The sequence below is a fragment of the Lissotriton helveticus genome, chromosome 12, assembly GCF_964261635.1.
Source record: "Lissotriton helveticus chromosome 12, aLisHel1.1, whole genome shotgun sequence".
Classification (NCBI taxonomy): domain Eukaryota; kingdom Metazoa; phylum Chordata; class Amphibia; order Caudata; family Salamandridae; genus Lissotriton; species Lissotriton helveticus.
In genome coordinates this window covers 465,956,741-465,977,603 of record NC_136073.1, presented here as the reverse complement: position 1 = coordinate 465,977,603, position 20,863 = coordinate 465,956,741, and the positions used below count along the sequence as shown (strand labels likewise).

At 45.8% G+C, this 20,863-nt stretch overlaps 1 protein-coding gene across 7 annotated transcripts in view; it reads left to right on the top strand.

The window, feature by feature from the left end:
* The window catches only part of GGPS1 (geranylgeranyl diphosphate synthase 1), a 144,599-nt gene that overhangs the window by 114,765 nt on the left and 8,971 nt on the right, over positions 1-20,863 (top strand). For all 7 annotated transcript variants that reach the window (XM_078670837.1, XM_078670838.1, XM_078670834.1 and 4 more), the window contains one exon: positions 12,929-12,999. In XM_078670837.1, the coding sequence (XP_078526963.1) occupies positions 12,929-12,999 (71 nt within the window). The remainder of the gene's footprint in view (positions 1-12,928; positions 13,000-20,863) is intronic.

The window sequence follows — 20,863 nt, the reverse complement described above, 5'->3', positions numbered from 1 at the left end:
GCCAATAGCTCTACCTTTAATAATGCCGAGACCATTGCATTGTAAATACTTGTTCCACTTTAAGTTGGGTTTAGACTCTTTTTGGCTTGATCCAACACAGGATCGGCCTTCCCCCCCCCCCCCCAAATCCCTGTGCGGCTAAGGAGAACTGTGCGGTGGCCGTGCTTCGGCACTCCTGTCCTCTGACCACATGGTGGTGCTGCCCTTTCAGCTCTGCTTACGGTCTCTCTACCAAGGCACAGTGCCGTCCTCAGCAGCTCTGCAGGAGCAACCACTAGTCTGTGTCCTTGGTGCCTGCTCCGGATGTTTGCGAATTTCAATTCGCGTGACTGGCAGACACAGACCCAGGCCCCAGGAGCCTGCAGTGAGACGTCTAGATCTTATATTCATCATAGTGAATACCAAATAAAATTAAGCATAGACTTTACCTCAAATTCTTATGGAATAACCATGTATAATAATTTACGTGCAGCATCCCAGAAGGGAGTCCGGGCAAGACCACTCATGAAAATGTGAACATTGTCAAAATTGGGGATACAGCCCTTCTCACAAGATATCTAAATTGGCAAGGCCACATGAGTCTTATGTAAGAAGTCCAGTGTGTCCGTGTATCGTGGGCAGATTAGAGTACATCTGGAAGTTGCACAACACCTACTTCATATGCCCATTTGATGGAACTGTAAATTATAATGCAAACAAAGCTGATAGTTAATGAAAAAACCCTGTTGAATCTTCGTTGCATCCGACCATCGATAACCTGCTGCAGACTATTTCTGATTGATCGTTCTAATTGTTGATTCCTCACCTTTTTAAATCACTCAATGTTCCGACTGGGTATGGAAAACTGCAACCGCTCTAACATGCTACCTGGTGGTATTGTTGTTCCCTGTAACAACTTTGATATGGCTCCAATGTAACGACTGAGCCTGCATATAGGTTACACCATGTAGAATAGCATCAGTTCCTCTTTATGCAGACTCTTAAAAGCAGATCGAGAGTTCTCCTCCCAGTGTTTTCAGACTTTCCCCAAATTGTCAGGACCGGAGGCAAGGATTATGCATTCTTTATCTCGAGCAGCTTTAAATAACCAACAGTATAAAATACATTTCCTATATCCTATAGGGTAATAAACCAAACACTGCAGCCAATCAGCTTCTACGAAGAGGTATGACTGTTTCCTGTTCCTCCTCTTTGAGTACCATTTCTTTCCTCTCAATATATGTGGCTGAGACCTGTATACTTTTTTGTTTTGTTTTGACTTTTTTTCCACTTTAAGTTGGGTTTAGACTCTCTTTTTGCCTTGATCCAACACAGGATCGGCCTTCCCCCCCCAAATCCCTAAGGAGAACTGTGCGGTGGCTGTGCTTCGGCACTCCTGTCCTCTGACCACATGTTATGTTATGTTATGTTACATTTTATTTGTATAGCGCACAGCGACTCAAAAAGAGTATCCTGGCGCTTTCACGGCGAGACCTACAGAAAGTAACACAACACGACAATAAAACAGCAAGGGAATATAATGAACAAAAAAGAAAAAAACCTATAAAGTAAACAGCCAGGTCTTAAGACCTTTCCTGAAAGCCAGCAGGCTAGTGGCTCCACGAAGTGTCAGCGGCAGAGCATTCCACAACTGGGGGGCACGCAAACCAAAGGAGCGACCCCCAATGCGGGCTTTTTGAACGCGCGGCACAACAGCCAAAAACTGTGACTCTGATCTAAGCGCCCGGGCCGGATGATAAAAGGACACTCTCCTTTGGAGGTACTGCCCTTTCAGCTCTGCTTACGGTCTCTCCACCAAGGCACAGTGCCCTCCTCAGCAGCTCTGCAGGAGCAACCACTAGTCCATGTCCTTGGTGCCTGCTCTGGATGTTTGCGAATTTCAATTTGCGTGACTGGCAGACACAGACCCATGCCCCAGGAGCCTGCAGTGAGACGTCCCACAGGGGTCGGTACTGTTACTGTTTACAGGTGTGGCCCAGGCTCCGCCCTCCGCCATTCACTCTGCAGGGCGACACCCCTGTCCAGGCCCTAACTCAAAGTCACAGCCATGTAAAACTAACTTGCAGTGCTGCTACTTAAACCCTCGGATCCTGATCACAGCTCTAATTACTAACCCTTGTAGAGTCTAAAATACACAGGTGAACTTTGCCTGAGAGTGGGCAAAATATGAGGCATTTAAGCCCATTATGTATGAAGAGGACACTTTCGACTGCCTAAAGACTGAGTTCCTGCCCCCCCTCCCTCCAGCCCACCCTGTCGTCAGATGGGGATAATGAGCTAGGTTGCCCATGGTGCCATTTTACCTTTTCAGCCAATCAGAAGCGCATCGTAAACCCGGAAGTAAAAAATTTACTAGACAAAATGTCATTGTCAGGTCATCACCCCATCCCAACGAGTTTCTCAACAATATATTCCTGGTAGAGAAGAAAGAGGAGCAGGGATTCAGTCCTGTCATTAATCTGCCAGAATTTAACAGATAACTGGTCTATCGCCATTTTAAGATGGAGGGCGTTCACCTTCTCTAGGACATATTACACCAAGGAGATTGGCTAGTCTGACTGGACCTCAAAGATGCCTACTTGGTCATTACCATCTTCAAATCCCACTTGTTTTCTCCAGTTCACATGGCACCACCAGATCTTCAAGTTCAAATCACTCGTGTAGTCTATCATCCGCACCTTGGTGCTTTGCAAAGGTCCACAGACCAATGATGGAAATCCTCCTGACTCCATGCATACGACTCATCTTTTTGGATGACATCCTCCTGATGGACCTATTGCTGTAGGTGTTTGCAAGATACCTGTCAATGACTGTTTCCTTTCAAGAAAGCCTGGTGTTCCTGATCAATCTCGAAGTCTATCTCCGCCACAGAGGATACAGTTCCTGTGTTACATGATGGATTCGGTGCAGACTTCTTTGAGCCTAGCCAGCAGGAAGATATTAAAGATTCACCAGGATTCGCGTCGAGTCCTGGCCAGACTCAGATCGTCACTTTGCAAACTGGCCCAGAATGTGGGCCACTTGTCCTCTATTTAGGTGATCTTCCCAAGGCTTTTACACTACAGCAGCACCTCAAGTCATTCCACCTGTGGAGGGGACTCTTATTCAAAACTGGTACCATTCTCGGAAGAGGCCAGGGAGGAGATAAAATGGTGGAAGAGCGATCTTTGGTTCCGACCCACACATCATTATAGAATCTGATGCCAACTCGCGAAACATCTGCATATCAATTGTCTGGCGCTCCAGGCCGCATCCTTTGTGAGCAGGTGCTAGACCGGGAACAGAGCCAAATGCTGTGGGCTTCTAAGGATGGGCAATATACCGGCGGTGCGGCATATCAACCATCTGGGAGGCACCAAGATGAACATACTCATCCAGATCACGTAGGAGTTCTGGAAGTTTTGCCTTTCCAATCTGATATCGGTGGTGGTGGAGTACCTTCCAGGAACAGCCAAAGTGTTCCATACTGGAATTCCAGATATCTTTGAGAATTCAAGTGTGCGGTCGGTGACTGGATCCACCGGTGTTTGCCGATCTGAACAAACTTTGGGGTTCATTTTCCATAGACCTTTTAGCATCCAGGATAGATCAATATCTGGAGACCAGATCTAGGAGCTTTGGTGACTGATTCCACCCCCCCCCCCCCTCCACCTCCTCCCAGGATTGTAGTCAGAAACAGGTCTATGCCTTCATTGCAAACAGAGGGATCATGAGGGTGTCAGCGCAGGTCAGGAGACAGGCGGCAGACTTAATCCTACTAACTTTGATCTGTAGATATCAAGTTCTTCTGCCACTTTCCTGAGATTCTCCAATCCGTCTCCCCCAAGATCTTAACAATATGAGAAATCCAGAGGGCACTGCACATCCAATCATTCTGGAAAGGGGATTACCTCTGATGGCATGGAGCGTTGGAGGCAGAGATGGATAGTCCAAGGACTTTCAGATCAAGCTGAGAAACTCATTCACAAGGCATGGTTGGAGAGTACCTTTAAAAGATATTATTCATCTTGGAAACAATGGCTGAGTTGGTGTCTTCAACGACACCTGTATCCTATGGAATCTGGCATGGTTCACATTTTGAATTTCCTGGCAAAAGTGGCTGTCAAAGATATGGCTTACATCCGCTATATCAGCAGGTGACTTACGGATGGAAGATCTGCTGGTAGGGCAACATCCATTGGTCTGAAAACTTCTAAGAGGTTTCACACTATCCAGGCCAGACTGGCCATAGCGGGCACAGGGCAATCCCCTGGTGCGCCGCACGGGGTGGGGCCTGTTTTGGGCCCCTGGGGGCCGGTTTTGTTACAGGGCCGTTTGTGCAGCATAGCTGCAAAATCGGCCCAGTACCAAAATCGGCTGAAGACCGGCCCCGGCAAAGACCCCGCCGGCACCTCCAAGTGCCCCCCCCCCCCCCCGAGTGGGGCTGGGGGTGCGGCCTAGCACTTTGCCAGGGCCGGTTGTGGTTCCCAGTCCGACCCTGCACACTATCTCTTCTTCCTGTACTGTGTTCTGTCCTGTCATGGCCTCAGAATAAGTATGAGCAGGAATGAATTAGAAGTTAAATTGGCTTTGTTACTCTTCGTGGTGTATAGCGGATGTCGAGGCACTGATGCTCACAGGCAAATTGTACACACCAGACGGGGTCACCTTCACTATATCTGGGCCCACTAAAACAAATACAAGAGTGATCTCCTAAGCTGCCTTTGCAGACTGTCCCAAATTGTGTGCATGGAATGCATGAAGGCCTATGAGGGGGCTACTGAGTAATTCAGACCATGGGATAATTGCAACTTCTGATTGCCTTAAGGAAACCTTTCAGAGCGGTTTCATCACCCACCATAGCGAATGGGTTCACTGGCTCAATGCAGGAGGCAGACATTGACAGTAACCCTTTTGGAGCTCACTTAGCAAGGGGAGCAATGGCTTCTAAGGCATTCTCAGTTGGGGCTAGACTGGATGAATAAGGCAGACTTGTCCGCAGAGTCCACATTTAAGGGGTTGTGGACATTGCCTCTTTGTTGGCAAGTTAAATTTAAGCCTGCATAATCCTAGCCTCCGGTCTTGACCTAGAATGAAAAACTTCCTAGCAATCGTAAAGGAATGTGTCAGTTCTAGAAAGGACTGAGGCGAGGATTATCCTACCCACACAAACTAGGTCATGTCTTCCTGCCACTATGGATGGATATGTGAATGGCGATATTACTCATTGTAGAGTAAGTAGAACACCTCCTGTAATTGTTGAAGCATGTTGTGGAAATATTAATGATGACGATTCCTGTTTTTTTAACAGTTTTATTACAACTTGATATTTATTATACAAGAAGTAAGCAGAAGACTGAGTAGAAGCTCATTTAAACAGCGGCTGTCGTGCAAAGAAAGTGGAGGAACAGGAAACTGCCTTATCCCTTCATTGCTGGAGGTAATCACTAAAGGGCATTCTGAGCAACTCAGAGTAAGCCTCTGTTTTCCTCTTGTGGAGGGATAGATGATGATGATGATAAGCTGTGAAATATGTTTCAAGCTATATGGAGCCTCCATTGTAGCTCACTTTGCCCAGTAGATGTGTACTTTGATGTAATGTATTTCCTAAAGATGTGATGACTGTTTCTGTAAGTTGATTGTTTATGTAACCATAAAACATATATTAAAAAAAAAGTCTTTCTTATTGCCTTCACTTATGCTCATCTTGTCACTGTAGTTTAGGAATTGTATGTCCAGGTTCCATATACCATCTTTTTTCCCGATAAGTTAGTTTCTCCTAAAACTGATGTCATCCTTTCATATGAGGTAGTTTATTATGCTCCTTGCATTCTTTTCCCTTCCACATCCCTCTATGGAGGTAGAAGGGCTTCACCGGCTGACTCCTAAGTGGGCCCTTGATTACTATATTGATGGGGAAAAAGGAGCACCGTGTCGACTATCAACGTTTTGTTGGCTTCATTAGTTAAAAAAAAAAAAAGGTTTTATTAAAAAAAAAAAATTTATAAAAAAAGGGAAAGGGTGTCTAGAAACTGATCTTGTCAAGGTGAGTTGTCCTTTGTTGTGCTAAGCTTGGTCCGGAAGGAAATGTTCGAGGCATATGAGCTGCAGATTGTACACTATGCATTAGATCGCCACCTGGTGTTGGGCTCGGATGATTGCAGGTTGTTGTCTTCTTGGAAGAAGTCTTTATAGTCACGAGATAAGTGTGACTCCTCCCTTGGACAATACTGCGCATGGGCATCGGCTCCATCCTTAGATTATTTTTTTCCGCCACTGGGTTCGGATGAAAGTTTCTCCGCTCCGGCTAGAAAAACACTTTTCAGCAACTTCGAAGTGCACAACTCGCACAAACTTCCAACAACTACCTTCGACATCGAATACAATACTTTTCGACGCCATCAGTTCCATTCCGGACATCGACACGGGCCGTTGGGCCTACCGACGCCGTGCGGTCTACACCACATGGAAAGAACTCCGTTCAAGAGATGCCCGGTATGTCAAGAAAGTTTCCACATAGCGACCACCACGAGGTCTGCAACCTCTGTCTATCACCGGAACACGACAAGTCGACCTGCACAGCTTGTGCATCCTTCCGATCGAAGAAAACCATCCGGAATCGGAGAGCACATCGGCACGAAATCAGCTCCAGTACCGGAAGACCTCTTCGACGAAGAGGTTCCCCTCGTTCCCGAAGAAGACTCACCTGATCTCCAGATCGTATCAGAGGCAGACGACTCAGATGACTCCTTTCCATCGGGTCAGCGCATGAGTACTACTGCCCCTGCACCACATATTCTGACCGAACCGAAGGCAAAGGTCAGCACTCCGCACAAAGGGCCCAGTCGAGACCGAATACCTGCTTCAAAAGCCCCGCTTTCCAGCCCGGCTCCGAAGAAACCAACTAAGTCTTCTAGTGCCTCAACACCGAGCAAGCCTCTTCCATGGGCACCAAAAAATAAAGATGCCTCGGCACCGAAGCCAAAAGACCCTTCGGCACCGAAGCCAAAAGACCCTTCGGCACCGAAGCCAAAAGACCCTTCGGCACCGAAGCCAAAAGACCCTTCGGCACCGAAGCCAAAAGACCCTTCGGCACCGAAGCCAAAAGACCCTTCGGCACCGAAGCCAAAAGACCCTTCGGCACCGAAGCCAAAACCAGTACCGGCACCGAAGCCAAAACCAGTACCGGCACCGAAGCCAAAACCCGTACCGGCACCGAAACATAAACCCGTACCGGCACCGGAACATAAACACGTACCGGCACCGGAACATAAACACGTACCGAAACCGAAAGAAGCACCGGCACCAAAAACTATGCCACAGGACGTTATAACACCTCCTAAGGCTAAAGACACACGACAACCTCCTCTGGAACCGAAAAAATCGACGCCCAAGAGGGTTGTAGAGGAGGAAGAACTTTTTAGACCAGATCCTCGACAAAAGAAGACCTACATAGACCCAAAAACAGGTCATGTAGGTGCTACACCTCACAAGAAGAAACCAGCAGATGCACCACCCACACCTGTGGTTCCTGCCAAAAAGGACGGTGCAACATCTCCTATGCACCCTTCCTCTCCTATACCTTTCTTTCCTGCTTCTCCTGTTCCTCCTCATATATCCGCTCAAATCTCTCCTGTACATTCTCCATTATCATCCATTCCCCACCACAGAATGATGAATACAATTTGGGTGGAGAGGAGGACATGCAAGACCCTGATTCATACCATGTAGATGAGGGTGTATGGGATTTTTCAAACCCAAAAACTGTGCCTATATGGGACTTTACAAACCCACAAAATGTGCCTGACATTCCTGAACCGCAGTCATACCCATCAAAGCCTTCCCCTCCAGAAGATACCATTTGGTTTTGGTCAGCTGTTAAACAGAGCTGCTGTTTACCATGGAGTCCCTATGCATTCCGATAGCATAGAAGAGGATTTTCTCCTAGATACCTTTGAGCAGTCTCAGCGGTCTGCTCAAATTCTTCCCATGATCAAGGGGGTTATAAAACATGCTCCAGAGGTATTTAAAGACCCTGCACGCTCTAGAATATTAAACCCTAGAATTGAGAAAAAATATAGACCAGCACCCACAGACCCTGTCTAAATTAAAGGACATCTGCCACTAGAGGCATTAGTTGTGGCCAATGCTAGGAAGAGGGCAAACTCTCAAACTTCTGGCCAAGCACCCCCACCTGACAAAGAATCAAAAGTAATTGACGCGCTAGGTAAGAAAATAGCTGCACAAGCTACAAACATCTGGCGTATAGCAAATACACAAGCCCTCCTCTCTCGTTACGATAGGGCTCATTGTGACCAATTAGAAAAACTACTTGAGCACCTACCAGATCAGTACAAAGATCAAGCAAATGACCTCATACAGGAAGGCAAGTTAATATCCAATGCCTCAATGAAATGCGCGCTAGATGTCGCAGACTTAGCATCTGGAGCTGTAAACACCAGTGTCATACTCAGGAGACATGCATGGTTACGCATTTCAGGGTTTAAACAAGAAGTGCAAACCACCATTTTAAACCAACCATTTAATCAGAACCAGTTATTTGCCCAGAAGTAGACACTACACTGAAAAAAATTAAGAAAGATACCGACACCGCAAAGTCTATGGGGGCTTTACAGTCCACACCAGCTAGAAGCTCCTTTCATCGCTCTTCTTACAGAGGAGGCTCCAAACAAACTGGAGCAGACACTACAACATCTTTTAAATCCCAGACATCCTCTAACAATGGATACTTTAGAGGAGGATACAGAGGCAATAATAACAATAACGCGGTAACAATAACCACCTATCCTCTTCCGCCAAAAAACAGTGACTTCCCTCTGCTCCCCCCACAGCATTCCACTCCTGTAGGGGGCAGATTAACACCGTTCCTACCTGTCTGGAACTCCATTACAACAGACAAGTGGGTAAGACAGACTATCCAACATGGCTACTGCCTAGAACTTACAGCAACCCCTCCAACCATACCTCCCAGGCAGCGTCCAATGTCTACAGACCATCTGACTGCTTCAACAGGAGGTTCTATCACTTATACAAAAATATGCTATTCAGATAGTTCCTTTAGAAGAACAATGAACAGGGGTTTACTCGCTGTACTTTCTAATTCCCAAAAAGGACGGAACACTAAGGCCAATTCTCGACCTCAGGCCCCTCAACCATTACATGCAATCAGATCATTTTCATATGATCACTCTACAACAAGTGCTTCCACTGCTGCAACATGGCGACTTCCTTACAACACTAGATCTAAAGGACTCCTACTTCCATATCCATGTCTTCCCTTATCTGGACGACTGGCTCATAAAAGCCCAGTCATTCAATCAGTGTGTCCAACACACACATCAGACAATTCAAACATTGCATAACTTAGGGTTTACAATAAACTACACCAAGTCGCACCTGCAGCCTTCGCATGTACATCAGTATTTAGAGGCTACAATAAACACATCTACAGCTCTAGCGTATCCCATCCCAGCAAGGATGCAGAGCATTCAAGCCTTTCAACACCAACAATCTCTGCAAGCCAGGGTGTTCATGAGACTAATAGGCATGATGGCATCTTGCATCTTCATAGTACCACACGCACGATTTCAAATGCGCCCGTTATTAGAATGCCTAGCCCAACAGTGGAACCAAGCTCAAGGTCAACGAACAGACCTGGTGTTGGTAGACGGCCGCACGCATCGCTCTCTGCAGTGGTGGAACACCAAAAACTTGAAAAAGGGGCGGCCGTTCCTCGAGACTGTTCCACAAGTAGTGCTCACAACAGACGCATCCCTCACAGGATGGGGAGCCCATCTCTTACATCACATAACTCGGGGCCAATGGACCAGTCAACAAAAACTGTTCCATATCGACCATCAAGAGCTGCTAGCAATATTCTTAGCACTCAAGACTTTTCAACTTCAAGTACAAAACAAAGCTGTCCTAATCCGGACACACAATATGACAGCCATGTACTATATACAAAAACAGGGGTGGGACACTCTCTGCAACTGCCCCAACTTGCACAGAACATTTGGGGATGGGCCATTCCTCAAAACATTTATCTGTTATCGGAACACCTTCCAGGAGTTCACAATCAGATAGCAGATCTGTTAAGTCGGCAGTCACAACAGATTCACGAATGGGAAATACATCCACAAGTTCTTCAGCCATTCTTCCAAAGGTGGGGGCACCCACACATAGATCTGTTTGCCACACACGAAATGCAAAATGCCCAGCCTTCGCCGCCAGGTTTCCACACCCACTGTCCAAAGGCAATGCGATATGGATGAACTGGTCAGGCAGATTTGCGTACGCTTTTCCGCCTCTCCCACTCATTCCATTAGTAGTGCGCAAGCTCAGACAACAGTCTCTCACACTGATTCTCGTAGCTCCCACATGGGCACGCCAACCATGGTTCACCACACTACTAGATCTCTCTCTCTAGTTCCACATCAAAAGCTATGGCTCACACCCTCCCTGTTAACACAGAACCATGGAGAAATCAGACACCCAGACCCAAACCAACTGAATTTGGCGATCTGGCTCCTGAAGTCTTAGAGTTTGGTTATCTAAACCTACCACCAGACTGTATGAACATCATTAAAGAGGCTAGGAGACCCACTACCAGAGCGTGTTATGCCGCTAAATGGAAAATATTTGCCATTTATTGCAACAATAACAAAATTGATCCCCTGGATGCTTCCATCCAGAATATAATTTGCTACCTTTTACATTTACAAAGGTCTAATTTGGCATATTCTTCCATACGCCTGCACCTTGCAGCAATTGCAGCCTATTTACAAAACAGGCAACATCTGTCTCTCTTCAGAGTACCTGCAATCAAAGCATTCATGGAAGGATTAAAAAGAATAATCCCACCCAGATTGCCACCTTCTCCTGTGTGGAACCTGAATCTTGTCCTTACAAGACTCATGGGGCCCCCTTTCGAGCCGCTACATAAATGTGAACTGCAATTCCTAACATGGAAAACAGCTTTCCTTGTTGCCATTACTTCTCTCAGAAGAGTAAGTGAGATTCAAGCTTTCACTATACAAGACCCATTTTTTCAAATACATCCAAACAAAGTAGTTCTTAGATCTAATCCAAACTTTCTTCCAAACATTATCACTCCTTTTCACCTAAATCAATCCGTAGAGTTACTGGTGTTTTTCCAAAACCCAGACTCTGTAGCGGAAAGGGCTTTACACACATTAGATGTTAAGAGGGCTCTCTCATACTATATAGATAGAACTAAATCCTTTCGAAAGACGAAACAACTGTTTGTATCTTTCTCTCCTCCACACAAAGGCAACCCCATCTCAAAGGGTGGGATTGCAAGGTGGATTGTAAAGTGTATACAAATATGCTAAACGTACATTAACAGTTCCTCCTAGAGCCCACGCCACTCGCAAACTAGGAGTCTCTATGGCTTTCTTAGGAAACATACCCCTAGAGGACATATGCCAGGCAGCAACATGGTCTACGCCACACACATTCACCAAACACTATTGTGTTGATGTGCACGCCAAACAGCAAGCTGCAGTAGGCCAGGCTGTCCTTAGAACTCTTTCAAACTACTGCAACGGATACAGGTGACCACCGCTAAGGGAGACACTGCTGCACAATCCATGCATAGTGTACAATCTGCAGCTCATATGCCTCGAACGGAAAATGCTACTTACCAGTATGCATCTGTTCTTGGCATGTAGAGCTGCAGAGTTGTACACGCCCTCCCGCCTCCCCGGGACTTGTATCTGTTCCAGTTTTTCATCTTACTTAGATGCACACGCATGGACATCCTTCTTTCTTTACTTCTACTAGCTCCATCATTTCCCATCATGGCGAAAAACAATCTAAGGATGGAGCCGATGCCCATGCGCAGTATTGTCCAAGGGAGAAGTCACGTATCTCGTGACTACAAAGACTTCTTCCAAGAAGACGACAACCTGCAATCATCCGAGCCCAACACCAGGTGGCGATCTAATGCATAGTGTACAACTCTGCAGCTCTACATGCCAAGAACAGACGCATACTGGTAAGTAGCATTTTCCTTCCAGAGGGTCTTTACACTCATTCCTTCAGGGCAAATGCTGCTACAACTGCCTTACCTAGATGCATTCCGGTTTTGGGTGTACACCATATCTTCACCAGGCATTACTTTACCAACTTTCAGGTCCACAGAAGCCATTTATCTCACTCTATACAGTAGGACATCCTAGTCATTACTCACATCTACCAGCTTGTGAGAGCTCTGCCTTGGTATTGATTTAAAAGGTGAAGATTTTTTTATTAGAAATAACAATCACAAGAGCAAGTTACTTACAATGCTTTTCTGGTGGATACTTTTCTGGGGTTAGGTTTTTTTTTTTTTGCTAGGTAATAAGGTTCTAAGCTAGATTTCAGACTGTCATGTCCTTCTTTTTTTTGGTCACTTTGCGCTGGAGAATGTTGAAACTTTATATGAATGAACTAAAGTTAGCTCGAAAGTTGGGCTCCAATATGCAACTCTATGTTGTCACATCCAAACTTGAGAAAGTAGGGGTTGGGGGTCTGATGGCGCTACCTCCCTGCATTCAGCAGCTGTCAAAGTTTTCCGGATCCAGTCTGGTGCTTGGAAATATTCAAAAGGAACAGAATCTGCGGTTGGAACATCCACCAGAAAGAACGTTACTAAAGGTAAGTAACTTGTTCTTTTTGACGCCAAGTATTTAAGTTCGCTTTACAGTAGCGTTCTTTTGTACATGCATTTATCTAATATGATCATATGCAAAAAATAAATGTTGATCAAAGAAAATTCCGACTTTTAAAAAGTTATGTGAATCTCAGTTTGCAGTATAGGGTCTTCATGTTTAGAATTTAGAACATTTCGTTTTATTCATAACTGGATTTACTACAACAGCTTCACCAAATAATTTTTTAATGAGGTAAATATGCTGTTTTTCAGGGAAGCAAGTAAGGACCAAGCTTTCACAAGCCTTTAACCATTGGCTGAATGTTCCAGAAGACAAAACCCAGGTATTTTTATTGTGTAAAGGTGTTTTCCTCCGCTTTTCATGCCATGTGTTTGTGAAATTTGTATACACTTATTGCCAGTGCCATTTGAAAACTAAGATTTCATCACTGATGACACAACACGTTTTTAATAACACTTGCTAACCAGTATACATCAAAAATGTATGCAGAGCAACGAGCATTGCCATCTTTGGATGAGGAACACACCCCATATAACTGGAAAAGTAGTCTATCTTTGATCTCTGGGCATTTCTGCTTTTCACTAACACTGTTGTCAGTCTTACGTAGCCTGATATGGCATAAGCTTAGATAGTGTAGCATTTGTATTACATTAGACTCCAATACACTATATGTACACCCAAGTGAATCTAGGTAAGTCCTGTGTCGGTCTGGCCGATGACCAGAACACTGTTAGCGACCATGGAGGGGGAGATCCATGAGACAATGTTTTTTCCTTAGACATGGATATACTTCAGAAATGTTGTAATATAGAAGACCTATCTTCTCAGTGTGATCTTTTTGTCATCTGCCTAGATAATATAGTTATCTTTAGAACCAGTTGGAAGATCGCCTTAGCCTTCAGAGGAAAGTTCTGTAGCTGCTGCAGAGACCAAAGTACACAATCAAGGCAAGGCAAATGCAAGATATGAGAAAGCTTAGTGTTATATTTTGCGCATCAGGTAACGGAGAGAATTTTCCGGCTCTTGGGACCAAATCCCAGACTGGGAAATTCCTAAAAGACTCACGTAGGAGAGAATTGCTCGATCTCACTGGTTAGTCTAAACCTCATGGACAATGGTGGGCCATGCTTGCAACCTAACTGCAGCTCTTGTCACTTGGAGTGCCACATCTCCAGAAGACTTTCACAGCTTCAAATATTCTTCAAGTGAAGCTGCTGTACTTAACACTTATTGTCCACCTCTCATAGTGCTGGTAGGTGCCGCCCACAAATGGATTTGTACTTTCTCTATTCACCGTGGGGAAAAAGAAAATCTTTGTTATCAATCGTTTTTTCCTGCCTACAGAAGAGAATTTGGCACCCCTTAAGAAATAAATGTACACATTTCTCTGGGTTTGGGACAACATTCTCTGCTCCGGAAGGAGCAAACTTCAGAGATGCCCTATGACCATGAAAGGTGACCACTATAAACTACTTTAATTGTACATTTCACAGGAAGATCTGCAATTCACGGTAGTGCTTAAGACTGGTATGTCTCATGAGAAACCAATATGCTGCATGTGGATTTGTTTGATGACTTCGTGGCAATACTCCTGTACCACCTTGCTCCTGGCTTCATCGATCTGCAAATCTGGCATGCTTTCTTGCGCATAGGACTTGTCACAAGTCCTCCCAAAGGTTTTTTGCTCTCGTTTTTAGGTTTCGCCCTTGCTCCGCCCAGGCGAAATCTAATGTTATCTCTATAGTGGGGACTTGAAACCGCCCCTTCTTCCATTGGCTAGCTCCATAAATGGAGGCTAGCCATTGGAAGAGATTGGCTGTCAATCACGTTTTCCCGTGAAAACGCGATTCGGGGGCGTTTCTGGGTCTTTTTTTAAGCCCCGCCCCTTGTTGCCATGTGTCCCGGGCCGCGCTGTGATTGGCTGCAGGCCCGGGACACCCCTGTGACATCATTTCCCGGGCCGCGCTGTGATTGGCTGACGTCACGGGGGTGTCCCGGGCCGGCAGCCAATCACAGCAGGGCCCGGGACCTGACTTGTTTTCTTTGCCTTCTGAGGTTTGTAGTTCTTGTGCGCACATTATAAAAACTGTACTACCTATCCCAGAATGCTAAGAAAAACCTGGAGTGGACGAATTACTCACGCAGGAATTTAGGAAAATCGAGAGCGCTGGGCTCCCCTATGCCACCCCACGCTGCTACGTTTTTTGTGTTGCATTTGTGCATCGCTAGAACTGTGGAATACAAAGCGCGCTCAAAACTTTGCATTAATCACTGCCTCTGACTTCCCCTTCCTGACTTCCCTCTCCACCTGTCCCTCCCTCTGCTCTCACTTCTCCTCCTCCCCGGCTTCTCCCACCTCGGTCCCTCCCTCTGTCCGGGCCCTCCCCCTGTTCCTCGCACTTCTCCTCCTCCCACGGCCTGTACCTCCCTCTCTCCTCAGGGCCCTCCCTCGGATCTCACTTCTCCTCCTCCCGGCCCCTCTCTCCTCCGGGCCCTCCCTCTGCTCTCAATTCTCCCCCCTCCCTCGGATCTCACTTCCTGCTCTCAGTGAGCCTCGGCCGTGCAGAGTTGCTTCCTGAACCTCTGGTCTGAAGCGCCCACGCTGCTCCCGGAGCAGCGAGGCGCTGTGCTGCTGCTGAGCGCAAGTAAGGGTGGCGGCCCCTGTGTGCACTTTCTGGTGGGAGGAAGCGCAGTGTGTGCACCGCTGTGGAGAGGGGCGGCACGTGGGCATTGTGTGTTTGTGTGGCATGAGGGGTGTGTAGCTCGCAGCTGCTTGTGCACCTGTTGCTCCTGTTCATTTGCTGTCACCCTCTCTCATGCATCGGCCCCTCCTCCGCATTAAAAGTACAGACCTGCCCTCGGGGCTTTTATCCCTCGCCTTAGGGCACTTGTAGTCGTGTTCATTACATTGTAAAATAACGCCTACAAGTCCCAAAATGCACTTAACCCAAGACTTTGCGGCTGCTCCAGTGTGGGCCTGGGAAACTTAAGAGGGCTGCGCTCCTTCTTACGACACGTCCCTACTGCAGTCCTCGCCCCGCCCTCACTTAAGTTTCGCTTTCGTTTACTGCCGCCTCTTCCCCAAAACATTCTGAAGCCTCCGCGACCACCGCACTGGGGTACAGCCGCCGCAGCCCCCGCCTGAGGGGACGAGTTCCCACCTGGAGGTAAGTGAGGGGGCAGGATCATGCTGCCTCGGGGGAAGCGGAGACAGTCCGCCTCAGGTCACACGGCGCTGAGGTACATCCGCTGCAGCCCCGGGGGTGAGGGGATTTCCACCTGTAAGGGGGGTGGGGGAGTCATGGTCGGCTTATTCTACCTCCGTTCACTCACAACGTTCAGATTCAGTTACCAGAATATCATTTTTAAGTAAGTTCCAACGTGTTTGACAACTAAAACCTGCATTCTGTTATTTCATTTCGTTTAATGGTGTTACCCTGGTCAAATGTGGCAACTCTTGTTAATTATTCTGTGAAGTGCTTAGACGCCGGATTCTGACTAAGTATAGTGTGTGTGAGTAATTACTTTGCGAGCAAATGATTAAAAATCATAATGACATTTTGCAGTCCTCTGATAAAATGGACGTTTTTTGTCCATATTTTTTATTAATCCTCTCTAGTGGCATTTTTCCTGTTTTCGTTTTTCTTTCGCCCCTTTTGTTTTGCATTTAGCCACGGGTCGGTGCTCTTAGCGAGTGGTGAAAAATAGTGATAAAAATAAAGAAGCGCGGAATGATGGCTCTGTGGGTAGGTAGGTCCTTTAGTGCATGGTGTTGAATAGTGCTAAAAACAAATAATCGAGGAGTGATGGACGCAGATACATTGTAAATGTGTATATTCCGTGCCCGCAGCCCAGGGGTTAACCTGCAGCGCCGCGACGCCGGCAGCAGGGGTCGAGGGCGCCTCAACCTGCGCTGCTCAGATTGAAATACGACCCTCTGCTCTGTAGATGCAGAGGTCTAGCCTGGGACCAGGGTTCAATTCCCCGCCTCGGCCGGTCTTGGGCTCAAAATGCCACGGACCTGATAATGCTCGCCTCGGTGCCTATTCCAATCATGGAGCCCCACTCTGCAACTCTGGGCAATAGCTTGCTTAATCTCCACAACGGCCCCCACAACGCTAAGGATGCCTGGCCTCCACCTTGGGGGTGCCCAGGAGTGGACACCTCACAGGGAAAGCCAGGATGGGTTCCACAGCGGTATTCGTACAAGTGCCTTGAGACCCTTGTGGGTGAGTAGTGCGCTATACAAGTATCAATTTACAAATTTTTTTTGTGAGAGATTAAGCTATTGGCATTGTAAATGACAATGCCATTTATTTATCGGTTTTCATAACCAACACATAAATAAAAAATTTGTCATTTACAATGCCAATAGCTCTAACTTTTACAAAGGCGAAACCGTTGCATTGTAAATGCTTGTTAATGTTGCTTCCCATTGAAGTAATCCGCTCTGATATAGCTGGTTGTCCACGCTACCTTTAGCTCTTTTTATCAAGAGTAGGTATTTGGATAGCTCTCTTTTCTGTAACCCTTCTTCAAGAGCCAGGTATAGGGTCCAGAAACTAGATACCCCCCCCCCACCCTTATTTGGGCATGAGTAGAAGGAAGTCATGGGTAGAGAACCGACTCAAACTTGCAGCATGAACTGCGAGGGCCCTTTGACGGGAGCTTTTATAATAGACCAGAGTGTCCTGTCTCTCCCTAGGATTCAGATTGCTTAGGAAGCTTGCATTGTGTAGAGTGCCATCTTTGTAAATTCTCACCGGTGAGACACCACCTTTCCTGATAACATCTGAGGCCAAGCCCCTGCCTTTCATGTTAGTTGCCCATTGTTTTCTGTACTTTCTTCCATCTTGCTACATCTGAGGCGGATTACCTTTGTAGAGGCTTGCATACCATCCCCATTCGTGCCACTTGGACACTGTGTTGTCTTCTCACAATTCAGACTGTGATCATTGGATTTGGAATCCCTCCGATTGTCCTTACTGAAGAAAGGACTCTGACATAGCTCTTTTCCTCAACTTAAACTCTTCTCCTTTCCTGCTTGCCGACTGCTCCTTTGCTATAGCGCCAAGACACTCCTCGGAGTAACGGTTGCGCTTTATAAATCACATACATACATACATACGTACATACATACATACATACATAGGTACCCCTCATTGATGAACTACTGAAAGTGAGGGTAATTGTTTGTGTGCATCACCAGAGTGTTAAAAGAACTTTGCAGTGGTGGTTGCATCCCAAAGGCACTGGTTGTATGCCAGGAGACAATCTTTGGCTCGACTGAAGTAAAACAAAAATAGTGAATTGAATTGAATACTTGAAATAATCTAAGCCACTGGTAATCAACTGGTTGCTTTACAGTCCAACATTACTTTGTCAACCATGGTGGAAGTCCACATGTGCAAAAGCTAAATCGCAGAGCTCTCACTGAAGAGAACCAAAGACTGAAGTTGGCTGGCTTGCCCTCATTTTGTAGTCTGTGTTGGGCGGACACAAAATGTGAATGTTTTACATCAGACCAATGGATGAAGGGTTCTGCTTGAAAGACCTCCCCTGCCCCCCTCCCCCCCTTAGTATGTATGTGTGTATTAAATATAATTTCATGGAAATTGTTTTGGGAAAACGTGACCCCATCGAAACAACTTAAGCTGCTTTTTAGCTATGTTTAAAAAGTGATGGACAGGATGTTTCAATTAATCTGAATCCCTATTGGGTACTTAGTGCTTATACCACTATAAATTAACTTTAGCATGACACATGGACAGCCGTGTGGTTTTGCTTGGTAGAACATGTTACAAGGCGAGTAGTGTGTGTGGCTGGCACTGAGGAGTGTGTTGAGGATGGATTAGATGATGAAAAGACAAACTTTTCCTAATTATTTGTAACAAAAACAACCATATGAGCATTGTACATTTGGCGTCCTAGGGCACATGGAAGAAAAAGGGGTCTGCCATCTGATCTTATATATAATGGGGATAGTTTGTGGTTATGGCTACCTGTGATCTTGGTAGACTGGAAATTAAATTGAGCACCGCTAATCAGTGAAAGGAAAACTCATGCTTTTTCAGTGGGGATAGCCTTGAGAGGATTTAATAAAATATACTCTGGAAAATCCCTGATCACACTATTAAAAGCTAGACCTCCCCCAGACTAAATTGGCATCCTTGTCCTGTGTCATTCAGCTATTAATTGGTGAAGCAAAATTTGACAAGATAGATGGTGCTGCATTAAGTTGGAGCAGACCTCGGATCAGGAAAAGAGTTGGCAGTTTGTGGTTTTGTCATTTAGTAGATAGTGTGGATGCATAACGAACTACTTGAACTCCCAGCAGATGAGATTTTGCTGTTTACTTGACAATTGAGAATAAGATTAAGGGAGGAAGCGAGCACTTAAGTTTGTCTACAGTGGATCTCGGGATTGAGAAGGGTAAGCGAAAAGAAAGTTGCGAGGGATAAAGTTAAGAAATGTGTATATATTTATTTATTTATTGAATGTTTTGTATAGCACGAACAAGACCCTTGCGGGTATCAGAACATTTACATGGCAAATCTAGGTGGTAGACATAAGCATAAAAATACTATGAGTTAGATTAATACAGAAATAGTAACTAATATAGATTAGCACATATATAAATAATTGTATAAAATAGTTCAAGTGAATTTGGCCAAAAGGATCGATTTCACTTCTTTTTTAAAAATTGTCGTGGATGGGTTCAGTCTCATGTCTGGGGGCAAGGCATTCAATATCCTGGGGGCCATTCCTGAGAAGGTACGGTTGTATGTTTTCTTCTTGGAAAATTGTTGTGGTTTCAGTAGAAGGTTATCGGAACTCGTATTGGTTCTGATACTACAGGATGGTACCAATTTCTCTGCTAGATATTTTAGGGTTTTGTGGTGCAGTGCCTTATGTGCCAAGTAGGCAATTTTCAGCTGGATTCTGGCTGCGAGAGGTAGCCAATTGGGGGCATGAAGGGCAGGGTAGATGTGACAGTTTCTTTTGGAGCCTGTGAGAAGTCTAGCGGCTGAGTTGATTGTGGCTCTAAGGGGGGCTGTTGTTGACCTGGGAATGCAGCAGAGAGTGACACTCCCATAGTTCACTCTGGGGATTACAAGAGTCTGAACTGCCTGTTTAAAGTCATTTGCAGGTATGAAGGGTTTGTCTTCTCAGGGTTTTCATTGGAATATTTGCTCCTTTTGTTGCTGCGCTGATGTCAATCTGCATATTAAGCTTATTATCCAGAGTTATTCCTAGCGATTTCACAGAGTCTATAATTCGAGGTTGGCTGTCGAGTGCAGTTAGGTACTTCATCCATTCACGGATTATGGTTGTTTGGCTGGGGGAGCGATTAAGAGGAATTCTGTTTTTAGGGTGCTTAGTTTTTAGTGGTTTTTGGCCAGCCAGGTCTGCATTTTTTGGAGCGTCAAGTTAAGGGACTTGATGTCTTCAAGTGAATGGACCTTAATGTAGAGTTGTGTGTTGTCTGCGTACATGTGATATTGGACATTTTGAGGAGTTGAGAAGCTCGTGAGTGGTTTCATAACAAATTGAAGAGTGTCGGAGGGAGAGAAGATGCCTGGGGTATTCCTTAAGTGACTTGGGTGGGCTTGGATAAAGATTGATTGATCTTGAATCTTTGTGTTCTGTTTTGGAGGAAGGAAGTGAACTAATTTTGAACTTTTTAGATGGTCCCATTCTATGTTTCAGCAGGTCTAGTAAGTTGTCGTGTTTGACTGTATCGAAGGCTGAGGATATGTCAAGCAGGATTAGCAAACCAGCTTTGTTCAATATTTGTAATGCGTCATCTATAATGTGGGCCATGGCTGATTCGGTACTGTGCCCGGTCCGAAAAACAGATTGAGCAGGTTGAAGTGGTCTATGTGGTTGCTAAGCTGCGAGTGAACACATTTTTCTAATCGTTTGGCTAGGGTAGGGATGTTGGCTATTGATCGATAGTTATTCAGGTCAGACGGGTCCGGCGATGGTTTCTTCAGGATGGAGGATGTCTGGGGTGGCTCTTTGCAGAAGAGAAGTGTTTATGATCCTAGTCCATAGAGGCACTAACATTGGAATGAAGTCTTTTAGGTGGGTTGCTGGTAGAGAGTCTATGAAGTGATTGGAGGGATTCCGAGCCGTAAGTGATTTTAGGATAGTTTCTTCGCTGTAGAGGTTGAAGGCGACCC